This window comes from Myotis daubentonii, chromosome 16, assembly GCF_963259705.1.
Source record: "Myotis daubentonii chromosome 16, mMyoDau2.1, whole genome shotgun sequence".
Lineage (NCBI taxonomy): Eukaryota > Metazoa > Chordata > Mammalia > Chiroptera > Vespertilionidae > Myotis > Myotis daubentonii.
The window spans coordinates 16,834,835-16,861,261 of record NC_081855.1 but is presented as its reverse complement, the minus strand read 5'-3'; the positions used below and the strand labels follow the sequence as shown (position 1 = coordinate 16,861,261).

The following is a 26,427-nucleotide window of genomic DNA, read 5'->3' as shown; positions in this document are numbered from 1 at the left end:
CTTGTGTGGCAGAGATGCCCCTCCCCCCACAGGGAAAGCAAAGCCAAGGCCCCCCAGCCCGAATCCCAGTTTTAGGTTTTAGATAAGGAGCTACTTCTCCCGTCAGTGCGGCTGTTTAGATATCAATGTCCTGGGACTCCATCAGCCTCCCAGGTCTCTCAAGGGCTGAGTGAGTGACACTTTTTTACCTTTTCCTCACCCCTTAGCATTTCAAGTATAAGCAAGTACGTATGTATATATAGTAATGTACACACACATAACACACACGTACACACGTGTGCACGTGCACGTGCACGCGCACACACACACACACACACACACACAGACACAGCTCCATCTATCTGAAGGCACCTGGTCATCAGCGAACTTGAGCAGGGCGGCCATGGGGTCGGCCCCCGGGGAGAGCACGAAGATCAGGGGCGCGCAGCAGTTGCTGTCTGCGAACGCCTTGGACAGGTTAAAGGGGGGCGGCTCAATGAACATGCGCCCCAACTTGCTGCTTATAAATTCTTGCAGCATTGGAATCACCTGGAAAGGAACAAGGACATATTACAAGGAATATTGCGCATCTGCCTGGACGCTAATTGGCTCCGGTTGGAGGGTGTTTTACTTACCCGACTAGGACCAAATCTGCAACCTGGGCATATGACCTGATCAGGAATTGAACTGGCGACTTTGTGGTGCACAGGATAACATTCAACCAGCTGAGCCACACTGCCAGGGCCTGTATACATCTCTTAATCAGTGACAACTGCGTCTAAGGGGGCACACTTTCTGCCCCTGCCCCCTGGCCGGACCTGAAGTAGCTTACCTGAAGCAAAGTAGGTCTGCCCGCCTGGCTCAGTGCCAGCCCCCCAGCCTGCCCTCCTCTGGCTGCAGCCTGGTTCCCTGGCTAGTGGGGAGACGCTAGCGAAGGGCCCATCCCTAGGCAGGGCCCAGGGCCTGGGCAACAGCAACCTGGGTCTCTGGAGCAGGAACATCCCCCTCAAAAATCCCCTCCCCGCAACAGTCTGACCCTAGACTAGCAGAGGGCAGCTCAGAGAGGTAAAGGTTGGCTACCTCGCTCTCCAGGGGCCGAGGGAGCCACGGAGGAGCCATTGAGTCCGCGCAGCCGGCCGAGGTCCCGGAAGCGGCTGAGGAAGGCCTGCTCCTCCTTCTGTGTGTGCAGAGACAGCAAGGCCTTGGTCAGGCCCACGGGGCGGTAGGCATCTGGGGCTGGGTCAGGGGCTACTGTGGGGCTGGGGGCTGGGCATGGAGCCAGGCCAGGCAGGTCCTCCATCATGACGATGTCTGAGGAAGGCGAGATGGGAGAAAGATCATCAGAATCACCTCAAGGGTTAACACCACACCACACCTTCCCTGCCCAATAGCTTAGCCAAGCCCTGGCCTCTGCCCCACGAACCTGGGCCCTGTGTGTATCTCTTGGCCTCCTCCCCGCTGAGGACTAGCTCTGGGCCCTCTTCTCTATGCACAGCTGTCCCAGGAGGATAGAGGATGACACCCTCCTCGATCTCAGAAGGGACGCCCACCCCTTGCGCTTCTCTTCCACATTTCCCAGGTCAGTGTCCTTCAGGGTTTTTCAAGTCCTTGCCTTCTGACCATGTGTGGTCAGCACCTTGGGGATGGCGCCCACCCCATACTTTGTGAACTGACAGGAAGACAGAGGAAGCAGGGAGGGGGAAAGACAAAGCAGCAAAGGCTGGCGGGATGGAGGCAAGGAGCGGCAGCCCCATGCTGAGACGGAGGCTCCTTCTCTCCATCAGGGCAGAGGGGGCGGAAAAGGCAGGTGGAAGGGAACTCTGACGAGGGGACCAGAGGGAGCGGGGTACTCCCCCTTACTCCAAGCCCAAGCCCATACCCGACTCCGGGGGCTTCTTGTCTCCCACATGGACGATGGTGGAGCTGAAGCTACACTGACTGGTGATGGACACCACGCTCTCCGCCTTATTGGCCAGGGCGAGCGGGGTCAGGGTGCCTCCCACCACCGGCTCCTTCCGAGGGGTGGCCCCCTCCCCCGACAGCACTGCCGATTGATCTGTGCAGAGAGATGGCACCAGTTACCACCACTTGCCCCACCAATCAGGAGAGGAATCCCAGGGAGGAGGGGGGGGGGGATGGATGGAAAGGAGGATCTGGAGATCTGGAGACTGGGAGGGGGACAGGCAGAAGGGGGGAGACACAGGGCCAGCGGGCCAGCACAGGGCAGTGGGAGCGGGACATGCACTGGTCTTTACCTTTCCTGGTGCCCACAGGGACAGGACCTGTCCCCTGCTTGTCTTCATCAGAGGCCGAGGAGGCGGTACAGGAGGAGGAGGAGGAGGCACATTTACGCTTGATCGTGCCTGGGATGCTGCAGCTCTCCAGGTACCTGGCAACATACAAGAGGACATGGGGGCAGGGCCTAGAGTGGGGCAAGACCAGTATCCACGTGGAAGTAGGTGCCAGGCTAGCCTTACCTGAGGATGCTGTCCAGGCAGTTGATCTGCTGGTAGGAGCAACTGGAGGCTTCTTTCCTCTCAGCCTCCTCAGGGGCCACGGCTGCTGGGGCCTGGACTAGAGCAGGGTCTGCCTCCAGCGCTGGGTCTGGGGACTGGCAGTAAAGGGTCTTGGCCTTGACTGTGTCTATAGCTGGGCCTAGAAGAAAAAAAAAGAGAATAAAGCTTCTCTGGGTTGGGGTGAAGGTCAGGAGACCAGCAGTCTCATTCCTCACCTACACCCACACCCCTGCCAACTCACCAGGGAAGTGGGGCCGGGGAAGAGGAGGCCGAGCCCGGGACTCGATAAAAAGCTGCTGCCCCTGGTGCTTCACCAGATGCACATCCTTACAGATCTGCTGGAAGGTCACCTGTGGGACAGAGCAGGGCAGTGGGCAGCCTTAGGCGGGCCTGGCCAGTGTCAGGGGTGCAGGGCACAGTGCAACAAGAGGTACCAGCGGGGAAGCATGGAGGCCATGACGAGAGCAGAAGGAGAAAGGAGGGGCAACGAGGCAGAGCTCCTCTGGGATTGGCCATGCTGATTCCAAAAAGCAAGGGGACTGGGAGACTAGAGGGTGTAGTGGGAAAAGAATACTCACCGGGGCAGGAGGCCCAGGCCCCTCGGCATCGCCCCCGTTGCTGTCACTAGACGAGCCAGGGCTGAAGAGAGGGCCTGGGGGAGTCACAGGGCCGACTCCACAGAGCCCCACGGCACTGGGGCTGTGCACAGGCTGAGGTAGAGAGAGGAACAGGTTAGGTGTCTATAGCCGTACAGCCCACCCCTTCCTCCTCTCCCAAGCCTCCTCTCCTCAGCTCTCACCTGTAACAGCAGCCGATGGATTTGCTCAGATAGCTCCTGGATATCAGGGTCCAGGGAAAGAGCAGGGTTGGGGACTGGAGGAGTGAATACGTCCTCATTCAGGGGTGCCCTGTGGGATGAGGAAGGGCGAGTCAAACCCTACCCCCTCCAAAGCCTCTCACCTCCCAGTGCCAGCTCTGGCTCACGGCCCACTTACGTGCGGACTTTGTGGCGACCCAACACAAAGGCCACCTTGCGGCTCCAGGGGTGCACGAAGCCAGCCCAGCTGCTGTCCATGGTAACATATTCCCCATTACGTGCGCAGAAACGAATGGGAGAGTGGTCAAAGGGCTGGCCGGCCAGCTGCAGGACTGAAGGGAAATAAGGTGGGGTCAGCAGGAGGGGGCGCTAAGGCGAAAGCCACCCCGCCGAAGACTCAGGAGAGCGAGGCACCGAGACTGGCATCTGTTAAGAAGCCTTGGAGGCAGCCGGAAGGAAGGGAAGAGCAGGGTGAGGACTCACTCTTCTTGTGGATGGCCAGCATGAGGGGCCGGTCCTCAGGATGCAGGAACAGGAGCACTGGGGCCCCCAGGAGATCCTGGGGGAGGTAGCCCAGCAGTGGGGCAGCCCTGAAACGGGAGGAGGCATGAGTCTGGCCCTGGCCTCAGCCCTGGCCACCCACTTTCCTCAGGTCCTGACCTCACCTTTCATCCACATCCTGAAAGAGGCAGCTGGGTGTGTGCCGTGTAGTGAAGATCCTCTTGTCGGGCGGTATCCGGGGAGCTGAGCACAGAAAATGTGGGCCAATGGGCTTCATCCAAAATGGTCGAGGTCCCCAGCCCTCCATGCTGCCCGGGGCCCAGGCTGATTGGCAATCCTCCCCACAGCTCTGCCCTAGGCCGCCTGGCCTACAAAGACGGTCTGGACCATTCTGTGACCCACTCTAGTAATGGACGAGAACAAGCACACTGCTTTGCCCTCTCCCGGTTTGGGGCTCTGAGCCAACTCTACCTCTAAAGAAGGCTACAAACCCTCCTCTTTATTATACCTTCTCTGTTCCAAATTCCAAGGGGCTGAACCGTGCCTCCCACACTCGTCCTGCCTCATCCCCACACCAGAGAGGGTACCCTCCCTTCCACCCCCACCAGGCTAGGCTCCTGGCCTGCCCACCTTCATAACCCGAGTGGATTCGCTCTGCAATGAGCAGGCAGCATGGCTGTGCGGGAGCCCCTTCTGATACCCGGATTTTGGTCACATATGGGGTTAGGCGAAATGGTTGGTACCGTGGCACTGGGTCCCGGTCAGGACCTCCTCTGGCAAGGGAGAAAAAAGGCATTGGTGACTATCAATGAAGGGCCACCCACCCTCCACCTCAAAGTCAGGATTCACACAGTAAAGAAGGAATATGTGTGGGAGGTGGAAGGGGTCTGCTCCCACCTACCTGATACGGCAAAAGACAGACTTCTCCTGGGTGAAGTCCTTGAAGCCTGAACCTGAGAGAGACCAGGAGAGAGGTGAGCACAGGCCCCCAGGCCCTTCCTGGGCTGGGAAGAACCCAGTAAGGAAAATCTTGGGCTTCTGGTTCCTCACAGAATGAGCTTCCTGCAACTGCTCATCCGTCCCCCAAGCACCTGGGGACCTCACCTGCCGAAGCCCCCAGGCCCCAGGTAGGCAGACGAGATGGGGCCGTGGAACCATAGAAGACGCCCACATCCTGGGGAGCCAGGAGCTCTGAGAAGCGGGCTCCCCGGAACACGTCCTGCTTGCAGTGCAGCAGGATACCTGCCTGCTCCGAAATGTAGACGATTCGGCCTGTCAGGAAGGAGACAGCCACGGAGAAGGTATCCTGGGCAGGAAAGTGAAGACAAGAGCGGATTCAGAAGCCATGGGAGTGGGAATGAGGGTGAGTTAGGAGGGAGGGGCAGGGCTGCAGCTGACCTGGTTGCGAAGTGTGTACTCAGACGTGATGTGCTCCAGCTCCTCCAGAGTGTAGGTGGACATGTCCATGGCACATGGCTCACCTTCCTCCAGGCTCCACTGCTGGTAGTATTCCTGGTTGGCTACAAGGTGAGGGCAGTGGGACATTCAGTGAGATGGCCCCTCCATAGTAACCCAGGACCTGGCCACTATCCTCCTAGGAAGCACCACTCACCCTGCACCTGCTTGACACAGGCCAGTGCATACTGCAGTGTGGCCAGGGTCCCAGAGCGGCCCTTGCCCCGGCGTTCTGGCGGGAGCCGAAGCTTGAGCTCCCGCAGCGCTGTCATGAGTTCCTTCTGGGTTCTTGCACGGGCTGATTGTTCGCTGCTGCAAGGGCCAGAGGAAGGGAGGGGGTAAAGACATTAGCCTCAAAGCGTGGCCCAACCCCCCAGCCTCTTCCCCAGCCTTCCCCCCACTAACCTGCAGCCACTGGTAGACGGGTTGTCCTGTTCTGAGCTGGCACTCAGGAGGCTGTAGGCAACGGAACTGCTGGGTGGGGATGGGCTCTGAGAGTTTGTGCTAAGGGAAAGCAATAGGCCCAAGTTGAGGAGAAAGTCACTAGTAGTATAGGCCTTTCTCTTAGCTCAGCCTGTTCACAAGACCACTCCCAGACCGTAACACACATCTATACACACCTCTTGCTGCTCTCAGTGGTCTCCAGCAGGGCTGAGTCCTTGCCATTGCCAGAGGAGGAGCTATGTGAGCTCCGCTGAGATGCACCCCTGGACTCATGCCCGTTCGACTCATTGCCACTTGAGCCATTGCTGTTGGCATCTGTGTCATCAGCCAAGCTGGGGCCAGGGCAGGACCTGTGCTGTGGAGGCCCAGGGGAAGGCGCCCCTCCAGAACAAATGGATTCTCCTGGCCTGGGGTCCCCTTCCCCATCAGCCCCTTCTGGGGAGCTACTCATGTCTGGGCCATGGGGAAGGCAGGTGGAAAACAGCGATGATGGAGAGGCCACCACGGATGCACAAGGGGCCAGGAGGCCTGGCTAGGGAGTGAAGTGGGAGACTCAAGTCTCTGAGGATTGAGAAGTTCCGTCACAGATCACAGCCAGCACCTGAAGAGGAAGACCAGAAAGGAGGGCTGAGAAAGCTGGGCTGTTAACTTGACAGTAACCCCTACACTCAGATCCTCCCCGTGCCTGCCCCCAGGCTCCTGGGACCCGGGATTCTAGTAGGAAGTTAGGTAAGTTGTTTCTTGCTCTGGTAGGGGGTGGGAGGTAGGAAGGGACCTTTCTTTGGCCTTCCCCACGACTCTTGCCAGCGTGGCCTGGGTAAGTAGAGGCTGGGCAGTCTACCAAAACCACGCTGTGAGCCAAACTGGACACCTTCCAGCCCCAAGTTCCCATCTGGCTCCCACTCTGCCTAAGACTCCAAGGCCTTTGGGCACTCGGTGAGCCCGTCGCCTCCTATATTTAGGTCTCCCGGCTAATTTTATCAGTGGGCGGTGCCACCTCCGCTGCACATGCGCGGAGACCGGCACCGCCCCACCACGGCGCTTCCGCCACCACCGCGGTCACCAGGGAAACCGACGTCAGCAGCTGAGCTCAGCGGTTGCTGGAGGGACCACAGGAGGGCGGGAAGGGCGACCCTCCCCCATTTCCCAGCGGAAGCAGGGGATGGACCTACTCCCACACAGGCACACAGGAGGGGTGTGGCCAGGGTTCGCCCACCTCTAGTACAGCCCCTGAGAGATGTAGCCTATCGGGACTCCGCGGGCTGGCCTGCTCCCCAGGGCACAACACAACTGCCACTGCCCTCCCCACAGCCTGGCACTCGCCTGGATCCCACTCATTCTGGTCAAGACCACTCAGCCTTACATTCTCTGGCCCCTACACCCTCATCCAACCGCCCAAACCGAAGCTGGCACCTGCCATTGTCAGGGACTCAAGAATCCTTTCACTTCAGCCCGCGAATTTTCTAGACACCTACCGCCCCCCCCCCCCATTAGAGGCAGACACACTCAGCTCTGAGCACGGGATGCACATAGCCAGCGGATATTTCTTCCCCTACTCCCGGTCCAACCACACCCCCAAGCCCCGAGCGCCAGGAGCAAAGGGAAGGCTGTAGCCAACAGCAAGAACTAGCACCGGGAACGGGATGTTCCAGCCGAAACGGCCTGACATCACGGCCGGCGCTGGGCCAGGGGTTGAGGGGGGAGTGCGGAGAGCACAGAAACCCAGAAGGGGTCCTGGTACCGCGGCAAAACCGGGGACCCCCGAGTGACAAGAAAGACGGCAGTGGTCATGCCTGCTGAGGGTCGGGCGTGCGACCGGAAGAGCTGGGAGCGGAGCGGGGAGGGGGGGGGGGCAAAGCGGGAGGTAAGGTAAGGTAAGAGGGTCATGAGTACGGACAGCCGGTGCAGGGTTGCAAAGAACCACACCTGGCCCCCAGGGGGGCTGAGAGGGCGTGGACAGCGGTAAAGGAAGGTGGATTATTGGTGCGCTGTCTGAACTCCTGGGCCGGAAACAGCATATCAGGCTGAAAGTAGGGGCGATCCGATTTGGAGCTGGTAACCCGCTCCCAGGCGCAGGGGGAGCCACGGAGACGCCTACCTGTCCGCGCGAGCGTCCTTCAGCCGCCTGCCTGCCGCCGTTGCAGCCCGCAGCCGAATGGAAGCTCCGCGGGGCCAGGAGGTGGGTTGCATAATGCCAGGCACTGCCCCTCATTGGCCTCCTGCCGGCGGAGCCACAGGCCCCGCCCCCGATTGGCTGAGGATCTCGTCCTGGCACCTGATTGGCTACTGGCCCCCACTGAGGTCAGGGCTGTGTCACACACGCGGGTGCACGTGGATCTGGGTGCTGGCACTGAGCTGAAGGGCCCCAGACGTTACCGACCAGCCAATGGGCGCGGGACGCCTTGTACAGTGAATACTGAAAGGAAGGGGAGTCAGCTGCTCCTCTTCCGGGAACATGCCCAGGCCACATTAGGTATTTAAGAGATGTTCACCAACTGAACTGATCAGCCTTGCCGGACCCCTCAGCCTTGCTAGGGGTGGGAGAAACGTATGCGGACCCTGGGAGGAGGATCAAACCGGATGAGATGGCTGGTCCCTGAGAGGAGGGGGCCAAACAGAAACTCGGCTTGACTTCTCCTGGGTTCCCTTTCTCAGCCTTGTCATTGTAATAAAGCTGTTTTACCCCACTCCTTCCTCTGACATTTCAAATCCTTACACAGCTAGGAGGAAGGCAATTGAGAATCCAGATATTATATTAGGAAGTGTGGTGGTGATGGTGGAGGATACAATACAGTGGGCAGCCAGAGTCAATAGGAGGTGTGAAGGGAAACAATGGTAGGCGCTTCTGTGGCCAGAGAAAAGGTCTCTAGGGCCTACCCTAGGCAGCCTACATGGTGACTAGTGCTTCTTTACTCAGGATGCAGCCACCCACAGTTAGGGCTGTCCCAAAAGTGGGGGGCTAGAAACCCAGGGTTACAGGGAAAGAAAAGGGATACCTGAGAAAAAAGACCAACTGGGACCCTAGAGAGAAAAACGTCTGGTGGCAAGGGCTTCAGAGCTCCCCCATGAGGAAAAGAGAAAGCCAAGGACATCATCTCTCTACTTCACTGTATTGAGACCCTAGGACAGAACCTGACACATGGCAGGTGATGAATAGAAACCATGGTTTTGTTGTTAACGATGATGGGAGAGGGACTGAAAATTACAACTTTTTTAGAAGGAGGAGCAGAACACTGAGTCCTAAAAACAGAACAGAGGCCTGATTGGGGGAATAAAGCACCAGGCTAGGCCCAGGAGAGCTGCAGTTACACAGGATCCCTCCATCCAGGACTGTGATGAGTAGTTCCTCTCAGGGCTCCCTGAAGATGCGGGTGGCAAGTGAAGAGCCCCCGCCCCCAGCTGATGCTGACATAATCACTCTCCTCGCTGTCACAGGCCTAAGCTTTCCTTAACGACAGTGTTCCCCATTGGGTGCCAGGGGGAAGGCTCTGTGGAAAAGCTGGGAGGGAGGATATAAAATAACCTAGAAAAACCAAAGCAAGAAAACACAGGAAGCACCTGGATTTTGTCTTCTCTACTTGAAAGTGTACCCCCAACTCACAAATTGTGGCCCCATCCCTTGTCTCCTTTTCAGACATCTCTTCTCTGGAAACATTTTTCTTCCTCCCCAGCTCTACTCAGGGTAAAGGTGCAATCTCTCCTGACACAGACAGTCCTTGCTCTCCCACCTACACTTCCATATTTATTTTTTGCATAGACAAAAGGGCGCCGTGCTCCAGCAGACCTCACCTGCTCCCACAGCCCTGGTTGTCCAGCTCATGGTCCCCACAGTAACCAGGCCCTGCTGCCGTCAATGGAGGAGAGGGGGCGGGAGGCAGCGGTGACGTCAAAGCGGAGGAACGGGGCGGGGCGAGGAAGCCGGGGAATGTGGGGCAGGGAGGCTGGGGAGGCAGCGGTTTGGATGGCGGCCAGACCGAGAGGGCGGCGGCCAGCGCACTTGGGAACATCATGTTCTTTTGGCTGGTGGCCCAGGACATGCACCAAGCCCGCGCGCCTCCCACAACCCAACGACAGCCGTCCTGTCCCACAGCCAGGGATTCCTGGAGAGAGGATTAGAAGGGGCCCCCTTCCCCTGCTCTTTCCCAGACACGCATCGCCCGCCCCGGGCTTGTTCCTACAGCTCCTGGCACTGGCTTTCCCCTCTCCCAAACTGTACACATCTGCTGGCCCAATCACAAAGAGCCAGGGAGGCCCGGGTTCTGTGAGAGAACACACGCACCTTTGCTCTTTGCGAGGCCCCCTACGGAGCCTGAATCTCTCGTTACTATGGCAGCAAAGAAGGAGGGGCAGGGAGGAGAATGGGTCTAGTCTAGGATGAAGAAATCAAACTGGGAAAGCAAGTGGCTCAGCCTAGGGCCTGGATCCTGGGAGAGGGTTTTGGGCTGGTGCCTGAAGACCAGAACCAGGAAGAGGGAAAGGGGGAGGGAGTCACCAAAACTGGCAGAAAAACTCGAGAATGAGAATAGTTCCTAACCACAGCATTTACATAAATCTCTCGCCCTTTCACTGTTTTGTCATCCTATAGGCATATTTTTAGCTAAATACTTTTTATAACATGACCCAGGCATTTTTTCAAGCACTTCATATACATTATCTTATTTAATCTTCATAGTAACACTGTGAGGTGGGTATTATTATCACCATTCCACAAGGACCTACTAAAGCTCATAAGTTACTAAACTTGACTAAACTGTCTCATAACACGTTCTCAGGCCCTTAACAAATAGAGCCAGAGTTCAAATGTGACCTCTGATAATGGCTTGAGATTCTGGCTTCTTAGCTTTCTGGAACCTGTGAGCGGTTAGTCAGCACTGGGGAACCTGAACCTCTCAAATATCTAGCCAATTCTGAGCTTGGTGCCTGGAGCACAGACCCCATCCAAACCCTCCTCTCATTTGGGACATTCAGTTTGCATGCCCCACACACTTCAAGTCATCACAGCCCCAGTTTTCACATTCGCACTAAGTCCCTGAGGTCATCCTAGCAGCTACCAGACCCAGTGATTTCCTAGGAAATCACTTCCACCTTACCCCAGGTCCCTTTACCACAGGCCTAGCTGTTTGTACAGTTACCAGAGCACCCTGTTGGTTCCTCTTTATCTCCAGGGTCTGAGGAAGACGTGTGCACAGCCAAACTGTACAAAACCACCATCCCTCTCAGGTGCTACCTCACCTTTACTCCCAAGGATGGCTCCCAGGCCTAACCCCTTCCCTTTACACACAGGACATTCAGAGCCCTGATGTGCCGGGCGAAGGGTCACACAAATCACCCTGTCGAACCTTTCCAGCCCTTCCACCTCCCTCTCAGTCCCTGCAGCCTCAGAACCGCTGCCTCTTTCAAGTGCTTAAGACACATACCAAAACAGCAGCCACACACTGGAACGTCCCCGTCCACTCTCAGGGATCCCGACCCTCTATTTCCTTGGGAGCAGGGGTCTCAGCACCCTCATGTCGCTGAGGGCTTCCGAGCCCCGCCTCCCAGTCAGTCTGGGGTCCAGGTGCCTTAGAGCGGTGAAGGATTTGATGTCAGTGACTCCTCCGAGCCCCCAGCCAGCCCCTCTAAGGTTGAGTTCTGGTCCCTATTCCCCACAACCATCAGGGCTCCCACCGCTGCGATCATACATTCGCAGGATCCTCCCCACACACTCCATTAACACCCCTACAGACAGAACACACCACCCCAGAAAAACTGACCACCGCTCCTCTACCCGCAATCCTGAGTACTCACCACTTGGTAAGCACGCCGAATCCAATCTCCTCCCAACTAGGACTACAGAGACTGGGACTCGCTCCTCCAGGCCCGCCCACCCGCTGGGATGCCACGCCCCTCAAGCTTATTGGCCTAAGGGCGCGGATCCATGCCCAACGCCTCGTGCCTTCGCCAGGCCTCCGCTCAGCCACCATTGGCGCCGCCCGCCGCCATCATCTCCTCATTGGTCAATTTACCAATCCGCAGTGACAAATTCACGTTCGGGAGGGGCCGCACCCGGCGCGCATTGATTGACAGAAAGCCGAGCCCACAACCACTTCCGATGTACCTATTGGCTGTAGCAACCTGCCTGGTCGGTGACGCAATGCTAGCCCCTCCCTCCAAACTTTCTCATAGGCTGAGAGGTCTTGGAGCTGTAGAGAACACGTGCCGACGATCTCACGCGGCAACTTGTTTACCCAGAAGCTGGGGATTTTCCTTGACACGCTTACTAACGGCAGTGAAGTCTGCGCAGGCGCAAGGAGTGTGACCTGCACGCAGGCGCTGTTGGGTGCAACGATGGCTTTGATGGGGGCGCTCTGTGCCGAGACTCCCAAGAGAGGTCCCAGGGTGAAAAGAGCGCCCCGCCCCCTTCCCCCGCATTGGGACGGCTCCCCAAAGCTGGAAGGTGTGAGCTTTAGGGTGAAGAGGTATTAGATCAGTGCCGCGTATGAGGCTGATGATGATAACAGGCTCCTAGATTTCCTATGGACCAGGCTAGGTGCTTCTCACAAACGCAGAGCAGGCCGGCTTACTTACTACCCACTGCTTCACAAATGAGATTGAGATCCAGAAAGATCACATAATCCGCTTGGGTTCACACTAGTCAGCAGATTTGAACCCATGTCCCTATCACAGGAGTGGGCAACCCACGGCACGCCAGTAACTTTTGCTGGCACCCGAAACCCTCTTATAATCTTCCATTTACAATTTTTTTCTTACTATTGACTTTATTTTTCAGATAAATTCAGTGTAGGTGCATCTTAGATAAATAATTTTACATAATAAGTTATCTTAAAGACCATAGACATGGGTTGACAAGAGAGGGGAAGAGCAATTTCTATGCCTCTGCCTTAACTCTCCCTGCCTTCCTAGATCCAACCAGTGTTTTGGTTTCATCCACATACGTTTGTGAATCTTTGTTCTCAGTGATGAATTTTGTTAAGTCTCGTAATAGGAGTAGCCTGACAGATGAAAGTAGTAGCTCGTGCATATCTCTGAAGGTCACGAAATATAAACCTGATGTAAAATCTGTCATCAGTGATGCACCAGCAAAAGTCCCACTGATAATATCAAATGGAGTCAAAGTTTTCTGTCAGACTATCAGACTACATTAAAAAATAAATGTTTTTCATCATCATATACTGTTTTTGTCGCTCAAATGAATTTTATTATTTCTTCAAGGTTCTTCACATACATACACCTTAAGAGATATCAAGTTAGGCGTAACATGTTCTCAAAAAATTAGGGTTGGCATGCAGAATTTTGAGTCAGAGATTTTGCTGGTTTTGGCACGCACTCACAAAAAGGTTGCCCACCCCTGCCCTAGCACTATGAAGACAGATCCTAGGACCTATGGGAGCCCTAAACCTTTAAAGTATTCAGTAGATGAAATGCGAAAAAGCCCTGAAGACTAACTGGAATATAATAAACCGTCAATAAATGATAACAACTGTGTACCTAATTATAAGAATCACCTCAGCCCCTTAGAACTGCTGCATCAGAATCTCCAGAGAAGGGGCCCAAAAATCTATTTGTCCTGGCTAGTTTGGCTCACTGGAAACAGCCTATAGACCGAAGGGTCCTGGGTTTGATTCCTGTCAATGGCACATGCCTGGGTTGCAGGCTCATCCCCAGTAGGCGTGCAAGATGTTTCTATCTTTCTCTCCCTTCCTCTCTGAAATCAATAAAAATATATATTTTAAAAAAATCTATCATTTAGCCCTGGCCAGTTTGGCTCAGTGGATAAAGCATTGGCCTGCGGACTGAAGGGTCCCGGGTTTGATTCTGGTCAAGGGCACATGCCCCAGTTGTGGGCTCCATCCCCAGTAGGGGGCATGCAGGAGGCAGCTGATCAATGATTCTCATTCACTGATGTTTCTAACTCTCTCTCTCCCTCTGAAATCAATAAAAATATATATTTTTAAAAATCTATCATTTATTTATTTATTGTTAATCCTTATCAGAGAGTATTTTTTTCCATTGCTCTCCCTAGAGTGGAAGGGGGTGGGGGGTGGGGGAGAGAGAAACATCAATGTGATACACATAGACTGGTGGGGGATCTTGCCCATGCTGGGGAATCCAACCCAGGAACCTTTGGTGTGCAGGCCAACCCTCTAACCACTGAACCACAGGGGCCAGGGCATAGAAAATATTTTAAAAAGCATTCCTAAAAAAATAATAAAAAATAAATTTTTAAAAAGCATTCCTGATAGTTCTTGGGAGCCAACAAGTTTGGGAAATACTATCTAGGTTGCCTGCAGCCCAGAGAAATCAGCCCCCACAAGCTCTTCTAGCATTCTCCACCCATTGTTAATGGCACTTGAGGACAAGAATGCTAGGGTGCCACATTAGGGACCAGAGTCTGGTGCCCAACAACAGAGTGCAGGGGCAATAGGCCATCTCTAACCAGTTCCTCACTACCCTCAGCTGGGTCTCCTTAGGCTGATTTGTTAATTGAGAGAGATCAATTTGTCGTTCTGCTAATTTTGCATTCATTGGTTGCTTCTTGTATGTGCCCTGACCAGGGATCAAACCCGAAACCTTAGCATATCGGGAGGACACTCTAACCAACTGAGCTACCAGGCCAGGGCCTTGTTCAATAAGTATTTATTAACCCTCTGGATGCTGGCACTGTGCTAGGCACAAAGGGGAAGAGATATTTCATAGAAGTTGGCCATTTACATCAGGCCTAGTAGTAAATGACTACAGAAGATGACTGCACAGCATCTGGGAGTTAAATCAAGGGGTAGCCCTAACCAGTTTTGCTCAATGGATAGAGCATTGGCCTGCGGACTCAAGGGTCCCAGGTTTGATTCCGGTCAAGAGCATGTACCTTGGTTGCGGGCACATCCCCAGTGGGAGGTGTATAAGAGGCAGCTGATCGATGTTTCTCTCTCATCGATGCTTCTAACTCTCGATCCCTCTCCCTTCCTCTCTGTAAAAAATCAATAAAATATATATTTTTTTAAAAATCAAGGGGTAAAAGAAACCCAACAAAGGACAAGAGCATACCCTCAGGCAAGGGAAGAGGGAAAACTGGGAAACTTAGACCTCAGGGTTCACCAGGGTGAGACAAGGGAATCATCACACTTCCCATTAAGGCTTGGTGCCCCCTGATGGACACTTTGGGAATCACACTTTGCCCTGCCCAAGGTCAGGCCCTCCAATAAAGCTCAGTTCCTTCCCAATGTATATTCTTAACATTCCTGTTAAACCTGAAGACCAAGTACCTTTCCTACTGGTTAAGAAAAAATCTTAGAACAGACACCACTTACTCATTACACATTTATTGTACATTTTCACAATCTGGATGCGCACAGAATTGGGGGCATGGAGTGAGGGAAGCGGGGAGGCAGGGGACACTGGGATAATATGGGGGGGATCTAGAGCACAGCACCCCCACCCCCAGCATCTCTCCCTACCCTTTCACACAACAGTTTAGATCTCCCTGCTCCCTGTCCACACAGAAACCTTGAGTGTGGGGGGAAAAGTTTGGGGGGGTCCCCTCCAGTGACAGTTTAAGGGACTGCACCCTCAGACCCCCCAAAAATTGTGCCATTTGAAAAGACATTAGACCCTTCCTCTATCACTTCACCTAAGGAGGAGACAGGTCTCTCTCTGGGCTTGACCACCCTGGAGAGGGGCAAGAACCCTCATCTTCCAGCAAATCCCACACACATTGGCAGTGACTAGTACCCCCCCGCCCTGAATTCAGGGGGGGCAGTCAGAGGAGCTGGGCAGTGAAGGAGGCAACACCCTCCAAACTGGGGAGGAGGGTTTTCAGTCCAACCCCCAGCAGGGGTGGGGCCAGAGGAGACTTCCAGCAGGAATTGGGGAGATTCTCTGCCCTGCTCCACTCCTCTCCAAGGCAGTGATGACCCTTCAGACACTGGCAGCCACCTCTCCCAAAAGAGATCAGATTGTGGCCAACCCCCAACTCTCCTAGTGGGCGGAGGAGGGGGAAGATCAGGCAGATGGGGGGGGGGGGGAGACTCCATGGGAATGTCAGTTGAGCGCCCCACATGAAAACTGGGGATCAGGAATGTGGGGAGAAACTTCAAGTGGCAGAAATATCGGTCCATCATAACATACTGAACTCCAAGACACTTACACACCAGCTCAGGGGAGGGAGAGGAGGGGACAAGAGGTTTGGAAAAGAGGGGGAGCAGAGGCAAACTGGACTAGAGGGGCTCGGAAGGGATGATTCTGGGGGCCAGAACAGCCTGGCTTCCCAAAAGCCCAGGCTCCCCAACACCTACAATTAATGTCATGCAAATGAAAGTGTGATACAAGGACCAGTGGGGACTAACTCCTCAGTGAAAAAAAACACACACAAAAACACAGGTTGAAAGAATGAACAGAGTGATGTAACAAAAAAGAAGGAAACCAAAAGGGTTGCCAGTATGCACATGAGTGCTAATTAACATGCTGGAAGCTCCCAGACCTTGGGATTCTTAGGACCAAGTGGGGCCAGTCTCAGAGCCTCCCAAATAATGCAAAGAAGATGCACCTAGGGAGGCCTGGACAATTGCTTTTTGTTTGTTTTGTAGGGGGGTGAAGATATGGGGAAGGACAGGGTGGGGGGAAGGATCAGCTAAATCCAAGGAAAGGAGAGGAAGAGGGACTATTGCATAGCAGATGCAAATGAAGGGACTTGGGGCCGGTCAGGAAAAGAGGGGAGAGGAAGGAGGGAAAGAAAAAGGCAATGGGAACTGAGGAAGGGGTGTTAAGGACAACCGGAAAAATCTTCTAGTAATAAAACTACAAACAGACCAAATATATATAATATTATATATGTATAAATAACAGCTGGCTATTTACAGGAGGGCACACACACGGACACACACACAGATGGGGGGGCTGGAAGATATGGCTGAGAGGTGGAGGAGCGGCTGGGGATGGGTGGGGGGAGAGGCCCTTCTCTGGGCTGGCTCCTCAGGGGTTTAAGAGCTGAAGTAAACTATAGAGAAGGAAAGAGAAGGAAGAGGGAGAGGGGAGAAAGAGAGGAGAGAAAGCAGTGTGTCAGGCCTGGCCCTGCTCCCCCCCTACCCACTCCCCAGCTGGCTGACAACCCTTCCCCTCTGGGACTCAGGTTCTCACCTGTCAAGCAAGGGGGCTGGACAGGTGGGTTCCAAGGTCTCTTCAACCCCACGGTATGGCCTTGGGGCAGACCAGACGGGCAGTGCTCTGGGCCTCTTGAGACCACAAGCTCTTAAACAATTGGGTGGTTGGCTTCCTAGCCATGTCCAAGCCCAAGGGCCTTTCCTGCTCTCCAACCCCCCAATTCCAGGGTTCCCAGACTGGGGTCTTAGGCCCAAAATGTCCTCAAGAGAGCAGTGGGATCCACCAGCTTTCCTGTTTCCAAAAATCTTAATAGAAATTGCCCACAACCAGGAAAAGTGCAGACTAAACATCATCAAGGTCTGGGCTCTAGATGAATCAGAACTGCCACTGGCAGCTTTATATGCTTTATGCTAAATCGTAAAAACTAGGTTAATGACCTTCAAAACCCAGAACTTAGAGGGGACCTCTCACCAAAGGGCCCTAGCTACTCCCGTTCTACTCACCGATGATGATGATGAGGATGATGGCGCAAATCACTCCCAAGATGATCATCATCTGAAGGGGAGAGGGGAGGGTCAGTGAGACAGACGTGACACCCCCATTCACCTCCAGTCCGACCTGCTCCACCCTTACCTTGAGGTTTTTCCACCAGTATTTGCGCTTGAGCTTGGCTGCACTTGTTTCAAACTGGGAGGCCCCTGCCTGGAGCGCATCCGCGCGGTCGTCCAGTTCCGACAGCTTCTGGTCCCGCTCCAGGACCTTGTCCACGTTCACCCTCATGATGTCCACCACCTGGGAGGGGAGCCCCACGAGGCAGGGGGTGTGCCAAGGCCCACCTCAATGAGGGCACTCCCGGACCATGTGCCCACATACAGAACATGCACCCCGACGTTTCCAGGTTAACATGCCAAGGGCGCGCACAGAACATGCCTGGCACACCTGGGGACATGCAAGGAGCACGCATCAGGGGCGGCATGCCGCCGGACACCCCGGATGTCCTAGCAGCACCTTCTTCTATTGGCGGCGTTCCAAGCGGCCGGGCCCTGGCTGAACCGCCCCAGGCTAACGAGGCTAACCCTCCGAGCGCACGCGGGCAGGAAGGGGGCCTGGCGTCTTTGTTCCAAAACTCACCCATCGGAACTGTTGTCACCCCCCTCTCCCCCCGTCCAAGGGGACCCCACACTAGTTAGCCAACCCTCGGGGTTCTCCCTTCCCGCTGCCGTGGACACCCCCCGCCCCGACTCACCTCGTCCACCTGGGCCTGAGTCTGCTGCAGTCTCCGGTTACTGGTGAGGTTTGGAGGGGGCCCGGGGGGACCCCCCTCCCCGGCCGGGGCGGCAGGGGGGGCGGTGGCTGCGGTAGCCGACCTGAGGGGCGGAGACGGATTAAGACCCAGGGCCCGGATCCTCCGGCCCCGCAGTCAGGGCTCCGCCCATCCGCCTGTGCATCCCTCCCGCCCTCCCTCCCTTTTTCCTTCCCGGAGGAAGGCCACCCAATGCGGCGGGCCCCAGATCCCGTCCGGCCTCGCTGCCGAGACGCGGCGTGACCTTGAGGGAAGCCCCCTTCCCCCTCCAGGCCTCGGTTTCCCCGCCTGTCAAATGCGGGCAGCCTCGCAGACATGGTCCGGGGGCGATTCGAAATGACGGGCGGCAGCGATGACAGGGGCGGGGCGGGCGGGCGGGCGGGCGGACGGACACCGGGTCCGCTCCCTCCGGCGGCCACCGCCCGCGCGCCGTCACGGGCGCTGGCCTGGTCTCCGGGCGTGCGGAGCGCGAGGGGCGCGGGTCGAACCCGGGCCGGGGGCCGGGCGGCGGTCGGCTCAGGCCGGCCCGGGAGGGGCAAGGGCGGCCGACTCACATGGCGCGGGCAGCGGGCGCAGGACTTGGCGGCGGCAGCGATGGCGGCGGCGGCGGCAGCTCGCGCTGGCTCCGACTGGCGCTGGCTGCCGGGGACGGGAAGATGGCGGCCGCGCGTCACCCACATCCGGGCACTGCGGGCGGGGGTGGGGCGCGGCGGCGACTGGCCCGGAGCGGGCCGCGGGGGCGGGGCGCGGGCGGCGGGGGGCGTGGCCGCGGGGCGGCGGGCCTGGCGCAGCCGTGCGTCCCCGCGCCCGCGCCCGCCCGCCCGGCCGGACCGGAGCCGCACCGCCGCCCCCGCAGCTCGAGGTCTCGCCCTGCGCCTGGCGGCCCGGCCCGCCTTCCGCCCTGGGCCTGGGCCGGGGGTGGGAGAGGAGGAAGGGCAGGTGCAGGCCCCGGCCATGCGGTGGCTGGGACCCTCTGCTGCCGGGGCGACGTCTCCCCGGGTCCCTGGATGGAGTATGACAGTTACCCCTGCTGACATCGGGGTGCAGCCGGGGGTACTTGGCAGGCGAGGCCGGCGGAGGTGGGCCGGCTTAGCACCAGGGAGGAGCGGGAGGCTGCGCGATGGGCTGCTGCCCGCATTGGTGGCTGCAGACTGGCCAGCAGAGGGGGGCTCAGCCTTTTCTCCTGAGCACAGGTCTGGGCCAGAAGGGACAAGGGTTTTGTTTTGTTTTGCTTTGCTTTGTTGTTATTTTGGTGGAAAGAACAATAGGCAAAGGGGCGCCTGCTGTCCGCAAGTTAGTGGACCTACTTTACGCGCGGATTAGTCTCCTAGGTGTGACCTTGGGCAGTTCCCAGCCGGGTCTCTGGACCTAAAATACATTAGCTGTGTAAGCACTAACTTTGTGTCTGTTAAATGGCTTGAGCTGGAACACGGTGCAGAAGGTGATCCGTGCCCCTGCCTGACTGATGGCTCCTTAGATCCTGTGAACAGACCCTGCAGCTGCACAGGCCCACCCAGCTCCTCCCCGCAGGCCCCGCACCTCGGCCCGGAGGAAATGGGAGCAGGGAACGGCCATAGGCCCTATGCAGGTTCCACGATGCAGAAGGGGACATCTTATTGGAGCCCCTGGAAGAGGAGAAGCGGGGAGGCTGGTGGCCTTGGCCTCTGAGACAAATAAGAGCCAGCTTCTTCCCCCCCCCCCCCCCCCGCAGGCTTCCCAGGGCCTCCAGCTGTGAGAACCTCCCCCAGGCAGCACCCACCCCCTCCCAGCAGACGCCTGGGGACTGGCTGTGTCACCAGAGGTGTCCTTTCCTAGCTGGGGCAGGAGGGAGCCGATGTGTTGGGTGTGGGGACTCGGCAGAGCTGGATAAAATGCTCTCAACCCCCTCCTCTGTGGAGCAGCCCCTTCCCTGATCCTTGTGCACTGACACACAACGTCTAGTGGCTCAACCTATGTGAAAAGGAAGAAAAGAGTGGCTCCCATGGTGGCCTCAGATCCCACTGTGGGGGGCTGGCTCTTGCTTTTTGGTCCTGAAACTACTCCACTCTCTAGTCTAGCCAGTGAACAAAAATACCAAATTCTAAGCTTTTAAGTTCAAAAGCCACAGTACCTGGGGGTGGGACAGGAAGTTGGAAGGAGGTACACACAGGCACATCCCCTCCCAACTCTGCTCCAACACCCTCCCTGCACTAGCTGTGAAGCTAGCCGAGGACTAGACAAGGAGGTAGACACTGGTTTAGGCCTGGTCTCATTTCCACTGATGGCGGAGTCCAGGACATGAAAGGGACAGAACCTGAGATAAATTCCATGCGGCAGGGCTGCTGCGGGCTGTGGCGTGGAGAGCTGGCAGTTGCTACTGGACCCTGGTGGGAGCAGCCCCAGAGCAGAAATGAGGGCATGTGTGATCCATGGGGTCGGGGACTGGGAGAATTTCTCTCGGAGAATTCTCACTGAGCAGCACCCCCCCCTCCCCGGCCCCAAACCTGTGCTGTGGTGTTAAGGAACTCCCCAAATTTAGATCCATCCGTGGTGGAGGCAGGAGAAGGGGAGGGGAGGGATGACCTGGAAATGATTGAGGGAATGAGCAGGTAGAATGGAGACCCAGATAAGGGTAAGTTGAACTAAAGGAAAATAAAGTAACATTTGTATAACTGAGATCTGGCTTCTACATTTACCTGCTTCAGGGCCTGTCAGCTGAATCTCTGGGCCCCACTGCAGGAGGGGCCCAAGTACACTTCCAACAAGCACCTCTGGTGATTCAGATGTAGTTGATACTTAATAAAGGTTTTCATTTCTTGTTTTTTCCCTCTCCTAACATAACTGGCTGAGAAGATGGGACGAAAGGGGGCTGGGCCATTCCACACTAATGAACTTGCTCCATCCACATGAGTCAAACCAGACCAAAATAGGCATTCATTTCAGAGACCCTGTGTGTCCCTCAACACAGCATGTAGATCAAGGCCTTCTAGTTAGGAATAGTGCTTGGAATGCAGACCCAGAGGCTGCACCACCACCATCCAATCAGCTGCCCAAACTCCGTGACCTGACGGAGCCCTCCTCCGTCAGGAAGGCTTTGGAGCTGCCTGCCAAGCCCTGGGTTCCTGGAGAGGAGAGGAAGTGCCAGGGACCTGCTGTATGCCAGAGGCTTTACGGAGATTGCTACAAGTGCTCAGTTTCCTAATGCAAAAACAATGTGACTGCAATCTCCTTGCAAAATATTAAAATATTATACATAAAGCTGAGGCTCCCTGGTCACCTCCCAACTCATTTGTCATTATTTTTTTTTTTAAACTTTCTGGAAGGTTCATATATCCTCCTTTTTTGGAAGAAAAAATTTTTTGTTGTATTTATTTTTATTTAAAAAATGCAATATCTTATCTAAGGATAATGATATTTTTAAAATTCAATATTAGATTTTATTTACTTTTAAAATAATTTTCTTGCCCTGGCCGGTTTGGCTCAGTGGAGAGAGCGTCAGCCTGCGGACTGAAGGGTCCCTGGTTCGATTCCGGTCAAGGGCACATGCCTGGGTTATGGGCTCGATCCCCAGTGTGGGGCCAGCAGGAGGCAGCCAATCAATGATTCTCTCAGCATTGATGTTTCTATCTCTCCCGCTCTCCTCTTCTCTGAAATCAACAAAAATATATTTTAAAAATAAAATAATTTTCTTTTTAAATTACAGTTGACATACTTACTATATTATATTACTTTCAGGTGTATACGTGATTAGACACTTATATAACTTACAAAGTGACACCGTACACAATTATTACAATATTATTGACTATATTCTTTATGCTGTACTTTACATCTCCGTGACTATTCTGTAACTATCAATTTGTACTTTTTAATACCGTCAGCTTTTTCATCCATTCCCCTAACCTCCCTCCCATCTGGCAACTGTCAAAATGCTCTCTGTATTTATGAATCTGCTTATTTACTTTGTTTTTTAGATTGCATGTATATGTGAAATCATGTAGTATTTGTCTTTCTCTACCTGACTTATTTCACTCAGCACAATACCTTCTAGGTCCATCCATGTTGTTGCAGATGGCAAGATTATATTCTTTTTTATGATTGAATCATATTCCATTATATATACTGTATACGTTCAAAGGCTGTTAAATCGCATTGTATACCCATATCTTCAGAAAAAAATCACTTCTACTGTCGTGGTAAACAACCTGCTTCCCTATTTATAATGGTCTGGCCCTCAACTTCAGCGTGAAATTATAGCTAATTTGCCTACAACCGTCAGGTGGTCATAATAATCTGGCCACTCAGTGTATATGCACCATTTCTTCTTCATCCATTCATCTGTTCTATTGATGGGCAATTCGGTTGCTTCCATACCTTGGTATTGTAATTAATACTGCAATGAACATATGGATACATATGTCTGTTGTTGTTAATACTCACCCGAGGATATTTCCCTCCACCATTGAGAGAATGGAAAAGAGGGAGGAAGGGAGAGAAATCACCTCCCCCATGCACTCTGACTTGGCCAGGGATCGAACCTGCAACCCAGGTTTGTGCCCTTGACCAGTAATTGAATCCAGGACCCTTCAGTGCATGAGGTTGATGCTGTAACCACTGAGCACACCCATCAGGGCTGCATATGTCTTTTCAATTTAGTGTTTTAGGTTTCTTCAAATAATTACCCAGAAGTGGAATTGCTGGGTCCTTGTTTGTCTCTTGTTATATAACCTTTGTGTTAAAGTCTATTTTATCTTGTATAAGTATTACTTCCCCAGCTTTTTGGATTTGTTTTTATTTTCATGAAATATCTTTTTATACCCCTTTACTTTCAGTCTATGTGTATATTTCTATCTGAAGTGAGTCTCTTGTAGACAGCATATGTAAGGAAGGATCTTGTTTTGTTATCCATTCAGCCACCCTATATCTTTTATTTTAAAATATGTTTTTATTGATTTTTTATTTTAAGAGTGAAAGGAAGGAGGAGGGAGAGAGAAATATTGATCAATTGCCTCTCATAGGCACCCTGACCAGGGATCGAACCCGCAACCTGGGTATATGCCCTGACCGGTATCAAACAGGCAACCTTTTGGTGCATAGGACGTCTCCCAACCAACTGAACCACACCATCCAGGGCCCTATATCTTTCGATTGGAGCATTTAACCATTTACATTTGAAGTAATTGTTGATAGATATCTATTTATTGCGATTTTATTGTACATATTTTTAAAAATCTTTCTTCTTTTTCTTAAAGAAAACTCTTTAACATTTCTTGTAATACTGGTTTAGTGGTGATTAACTCCTTTAACTTTTTCTTGTCTAGGAAGCTCCTTATCTGTCCTTGGATTATAAATGATAGCTTTTCTGGGTAGAACAATCTTGGTTGTAGGTCCTTGCTTTTTATCACTTTGTATATTTCATGCCAATCCCTTCTGGCCTGCAAAGTTTCTGTTGAGAAATCAGCTGACAATCTTAAGGGAGCTTCCATATAGCTAACTGCTTTTCTCTTGCTGCTTTTAAGATTATCTCTTTGGCCCTAACCAGTTTAGCTCAGTGGCTAGAACATTGGCCAATGGACTAAAGGGTCCCAGGTTCGATCCCGGTCAAGGGCATGTACCTTGGTTGCAGGCACATCCCCAGTAGGGGGTGTGCAGGAGGCAGCTGATCGATGTTTCTGATTCTCTATCCCTCTCCCTTCCTCTCTGTAAAAAATCAATAAAATATATTTTTTTAAAAAAAGATTATCTCTTTGGTCTGGCCAGTGTTCTCAATGGTTAGACCATCACCCCTTGTACTGAAGGTTCTCAGGTTCAATTCCCAGTCAAGGACATGTACCTGGGTTGCAGGTTTGACCCCGGCCACTGTCAATGTGTCTTGTTCACGTAGATGTTTTTCTCTCTCTTTCTCTCCCGGCTACCTCCCTCCCTTCCACTCTCTCGAAAAATTCATTAAAAAAAAATATTTCTTCATCTTTAACCTTTGGCATTTTAATTATGATGTGTCTTGGTGTGGGCCTCTTTGGATTTATCTTGTTTGGGACTCTGCACTGCCTGGACTTTTAAGTCTATTCCTTCATCAAGTTAGGAAAGTTTTTTGTTATTATTTTTTAAGATAGGTTTTTTTAAAAATATATTTTATTGATTTTTTACAGAGAGAAAGGGAGAGGATAGAGAGTTAGAAACATCAATCTGCTGCCTCCTGCACACCCCCACTGGGAATGTGCCCGCAACCAAGGTACATGCCCTTGCCGAGAATCGAACCTAGGACCCTTCAGTCCACAGGCCAACGCTCTATCCACTGAGCCAAACCGGGTAGGGCTAAGATAGGTTTTTAATTTCTTTCTCTCTTCTCCTTCCAGCACCCCCATGATGAGAATGTTGGTCTGTTTAAAATTGTCCCAGAGGTTCCTTAAACTATCCTCATTGGGGAGGGATTTTTTTCTTTTTGCTCTTCAAATTGGGTGCTTTCTTATCTTCAAAATTGCTAATTTGATCCTTCTGTTTCCTCTGTTACACTGCTGATTCTCTGTAATGTATTCTTCATTTCTGTTACTGTATTCTCTACTTCTGACTATTTCTTTTTTATGTTTCCTATCTCCATTTTCATGTTTCCTATCTCTTTGTTGAAGTTCTAAGTTTATCTACTCTTCCCCTAAGTTCATTTAGCATTCTTTTTTTTTAAAAAAAAAAATATATTTTATTGATTTTTTACAGAGAGGAAGGGAGAGAGATAGAGAGAGTTAGAAACCTCGATTAGCTGCCTCCTGCACATCTCCTATTGGGGATGTGCCCGCAACCCAGGTACATGCCCTTGAGGAAATCAAACCTGGGACCTTTCAGTCCGCAGGCTGACGCTCTATCCACTGAGCCAAACCCGGTTTCGGCCATTTAGCATTCTTATAAACAGTGTTTTGAACTTCACATCTGGTAGATTGCTTGTCTCCATTTTGTTTAGTTTTTTTTTTTTTCTCCTGGAGTTTTGTTCTGTTCTTTCATTTGGGACATGTTTCTTTCTTTTTTTTTTTTTTGTCAATCAAGTAAACAAATTTATTAAACGCAACAGCAGGTAACCTTCCAAATAAAAGACCATCAAAAGAAATAATGTAGACAAAGACAAAAAATGTGTGTAACAAGTTAATAAAAATATTCAGTGGGCCATTTAGAGAGCATAACAGTGCAGAGAATACAAACAAAAGTATTGATTTCAGTCAACAAGTTTGTACAACCTCAAGAAACACACTGATCACAAACCAAGAGGAATCCACAAAGGTGGAGGGTCACGTGAGTAGTGGACTCATCACCTCAGCCGGGGTAAGGCAGGGTGTGGGACATGCTGCTTAGTCTCTTCTTTTTGGTTGCCTCCCTGTGTTGTTTCAGTGTATTAGTTAGAGCTGCTGTGTCTCCCAGTCCGGTCCTGGTAGAGTGGCCTTCTGTAGTAGGTGTCCTCTAGGGCCAGTGGTGCAGCCTCCTTGGCTGGTGCTCCAGGTGCATTCCCTATGTGGGCTGTGTGGACCCTTCTGTTGTAGTTGAGCTTTGATTGCTGTTGGCACAGCAGTGGGAGGGATTTGCGCCCAGGCCAATTGGCTGTGAGGACTAGCCATCACCATGTAGAGGAGCCAACCCCATGGAGCAGGACTCACTTCAGTAGGGCTTTGGTGCCTACTGAGTCCACCCCTCCAGTGACTTCATCAAATGGACTCACCTTTCATTCTCCAAAGCTCATGGAGGTGCTTTGGTATGGTCTGAAGCTGGCCACTAGGTATGCTGGGTCTAAGGCTTCTTAGGAGGTGCAGGCCAAGGTCAGCCACCGCCTGTGCCTTGTCTGGGGCCACCACCTGGCTACCCGGCCACCCAACATGAGCTACAGAGCAATCTACAGTTGGCTGCTATTTATCCTGGGCTTGGAGGTGACCAGGAGATACCAAACTGCAAAACAAGGCTGGCTGCCACTAGTGCCAGGCCCAGAGCCACTTAGTGAAAGGTACATGGCATGCCAAGGCCAGATGTGGCTTGTTTGAGAGATTTTAGTAAAGTCTGAAGCATAAGCCAAAAGAGGCCATTTTTATGGAAAAGCCCCTGGAAATGGCTTGGGTGGCCCACAAGTTGAGTGGGGCAGGGTCTCAGGGAATCATCAGGGCAGGGTAAACAGTGTTAGCCAGGTTGATGGAGACTCAGCTATGGTGCCCACCAGCACCTATAGGGGAGGGCTCAGCAAAGAAACAATGGCTAATGCCAGCTCTTCTGTCTGGAGAAAGCTGCCCCTCCAGCCCTCATCCTGATGCGAGACAATTCAGTTCCTCCCCATGTGTCCCTCGTCCTTTCAAGCTGCTGCCCCTGCCCTG

At 53.3% G+C, this 26,427-nt stretch overlaps 2 protein-coding genes across 9 annotated transcripts in view; both read right to left on the bottom strand.

The window, feature by feature from the left end:
- The window catches only part of LOC132219268 (period circadian protein homolog 1-like), a 2,255-nt gene extending 1,772 nt beyond the window's left edge, over nucleotides 1–483 (bottom strand). The window contains exon 1 of the mRNA XM_059671646.1: nucleotides 352–483. Within this exon, the coding sequence (XP_059527629.1) occupies nucleotides 352–483 (132 nt within the window). The remainder of the gene's footprint in view (nucleotides 1–351) is intronic.
- A 130-nt stretch (nucleotides 484–613) lies between these two features.
- Nucleotides 614–18,816, bottom strand: LOC132218038 (vesicle-associated membrane protein 2). 8 transcript variants are annotated; one of them, XM_059668682.1, is made up of 19 exons: nucleotides 11,500–11,610; nucleotides 11,130–11,273; nucleotides 5,889–6,313; nucleotides 5,674–5,772; nucleotides 5,426–5,580; nucleotides 5,212–5,333; nucleotides 4,918–5,119; nucleotides 4,715–4,766; nucleotides 4,444–4,586; nucleotides 3,978–4,056; nucleotides 3,796–3,902; nucleotides 3,491–3,644; nucleotides 3,295–3,403; nucleotides 3,074–3,205; nucleotides 2,737–2,845; nucleotides 2,457–2,634; nucleotides 2,235–2,368; nucleotides 1,859–2,035; nucleotides 614–1,290 (listed from the first exon to the last, which is right to left on the bottom strand). In XM_059668682.1, the coding sequence occupies exons 3-19, from the start codon at nucleotides 6,161–6,163 to the stop codon at nucleotides 1,037–1,039; spliced, it is 2,481 nt and encodes an 826-aa protein (XP_059524665.1). In that variant the 5' UTR covers nucleotides 6,164–6,313; nucleotides 11,130–11,273; nucleotides 11,500–11,610; the 3' UTR covers nucleotides 614–1,036. The 8 variants fall into 8 exon arrangements, with proteins under 8 accessions (XP_059524665.1, XP_059524664.1, XP_059524663.1 ...); XM_059668681.1 differs by lacking the exon at nucleotides 11,130–11,273 and having other exon boundaries at nucleotides 11,500–11,604; XM_059668680.1 differs by lacking the exons at nucleotides 11,130–11,273; nucleotides 11,500–11,610 and adding an exon at nucleotides 7,811–8,128.
- Nucleotides 18,817–26,427: the final 7,611 nt, after the last annotated feature.

Bases quoted from the DNA above. Each gene is read 5' to 3' on its own strand.
- LOC132218038 (XM_059668682.1), bottom strand. From the start codon at position 6,163: ATGAGTAGCTCCCCAGAAGGGGCTGATGGGGAAGGGGACCCCAGGCCA. The intron at 4,057-4,443 runs GTGGGCAGGCCA...TTCTGTGCTCAG, and splicing joins AATCCACTCGGGTTATGAAG to CTCCCCGGATACCGCCCGAC. The intron at 2,369-2,456 runs GTAAGGCTAGCC...GTATGTTGCCAG, and splicing joins TGCCTGGACAGCATCCTCAG to GTACCTGGAGAGCTGCAGCA.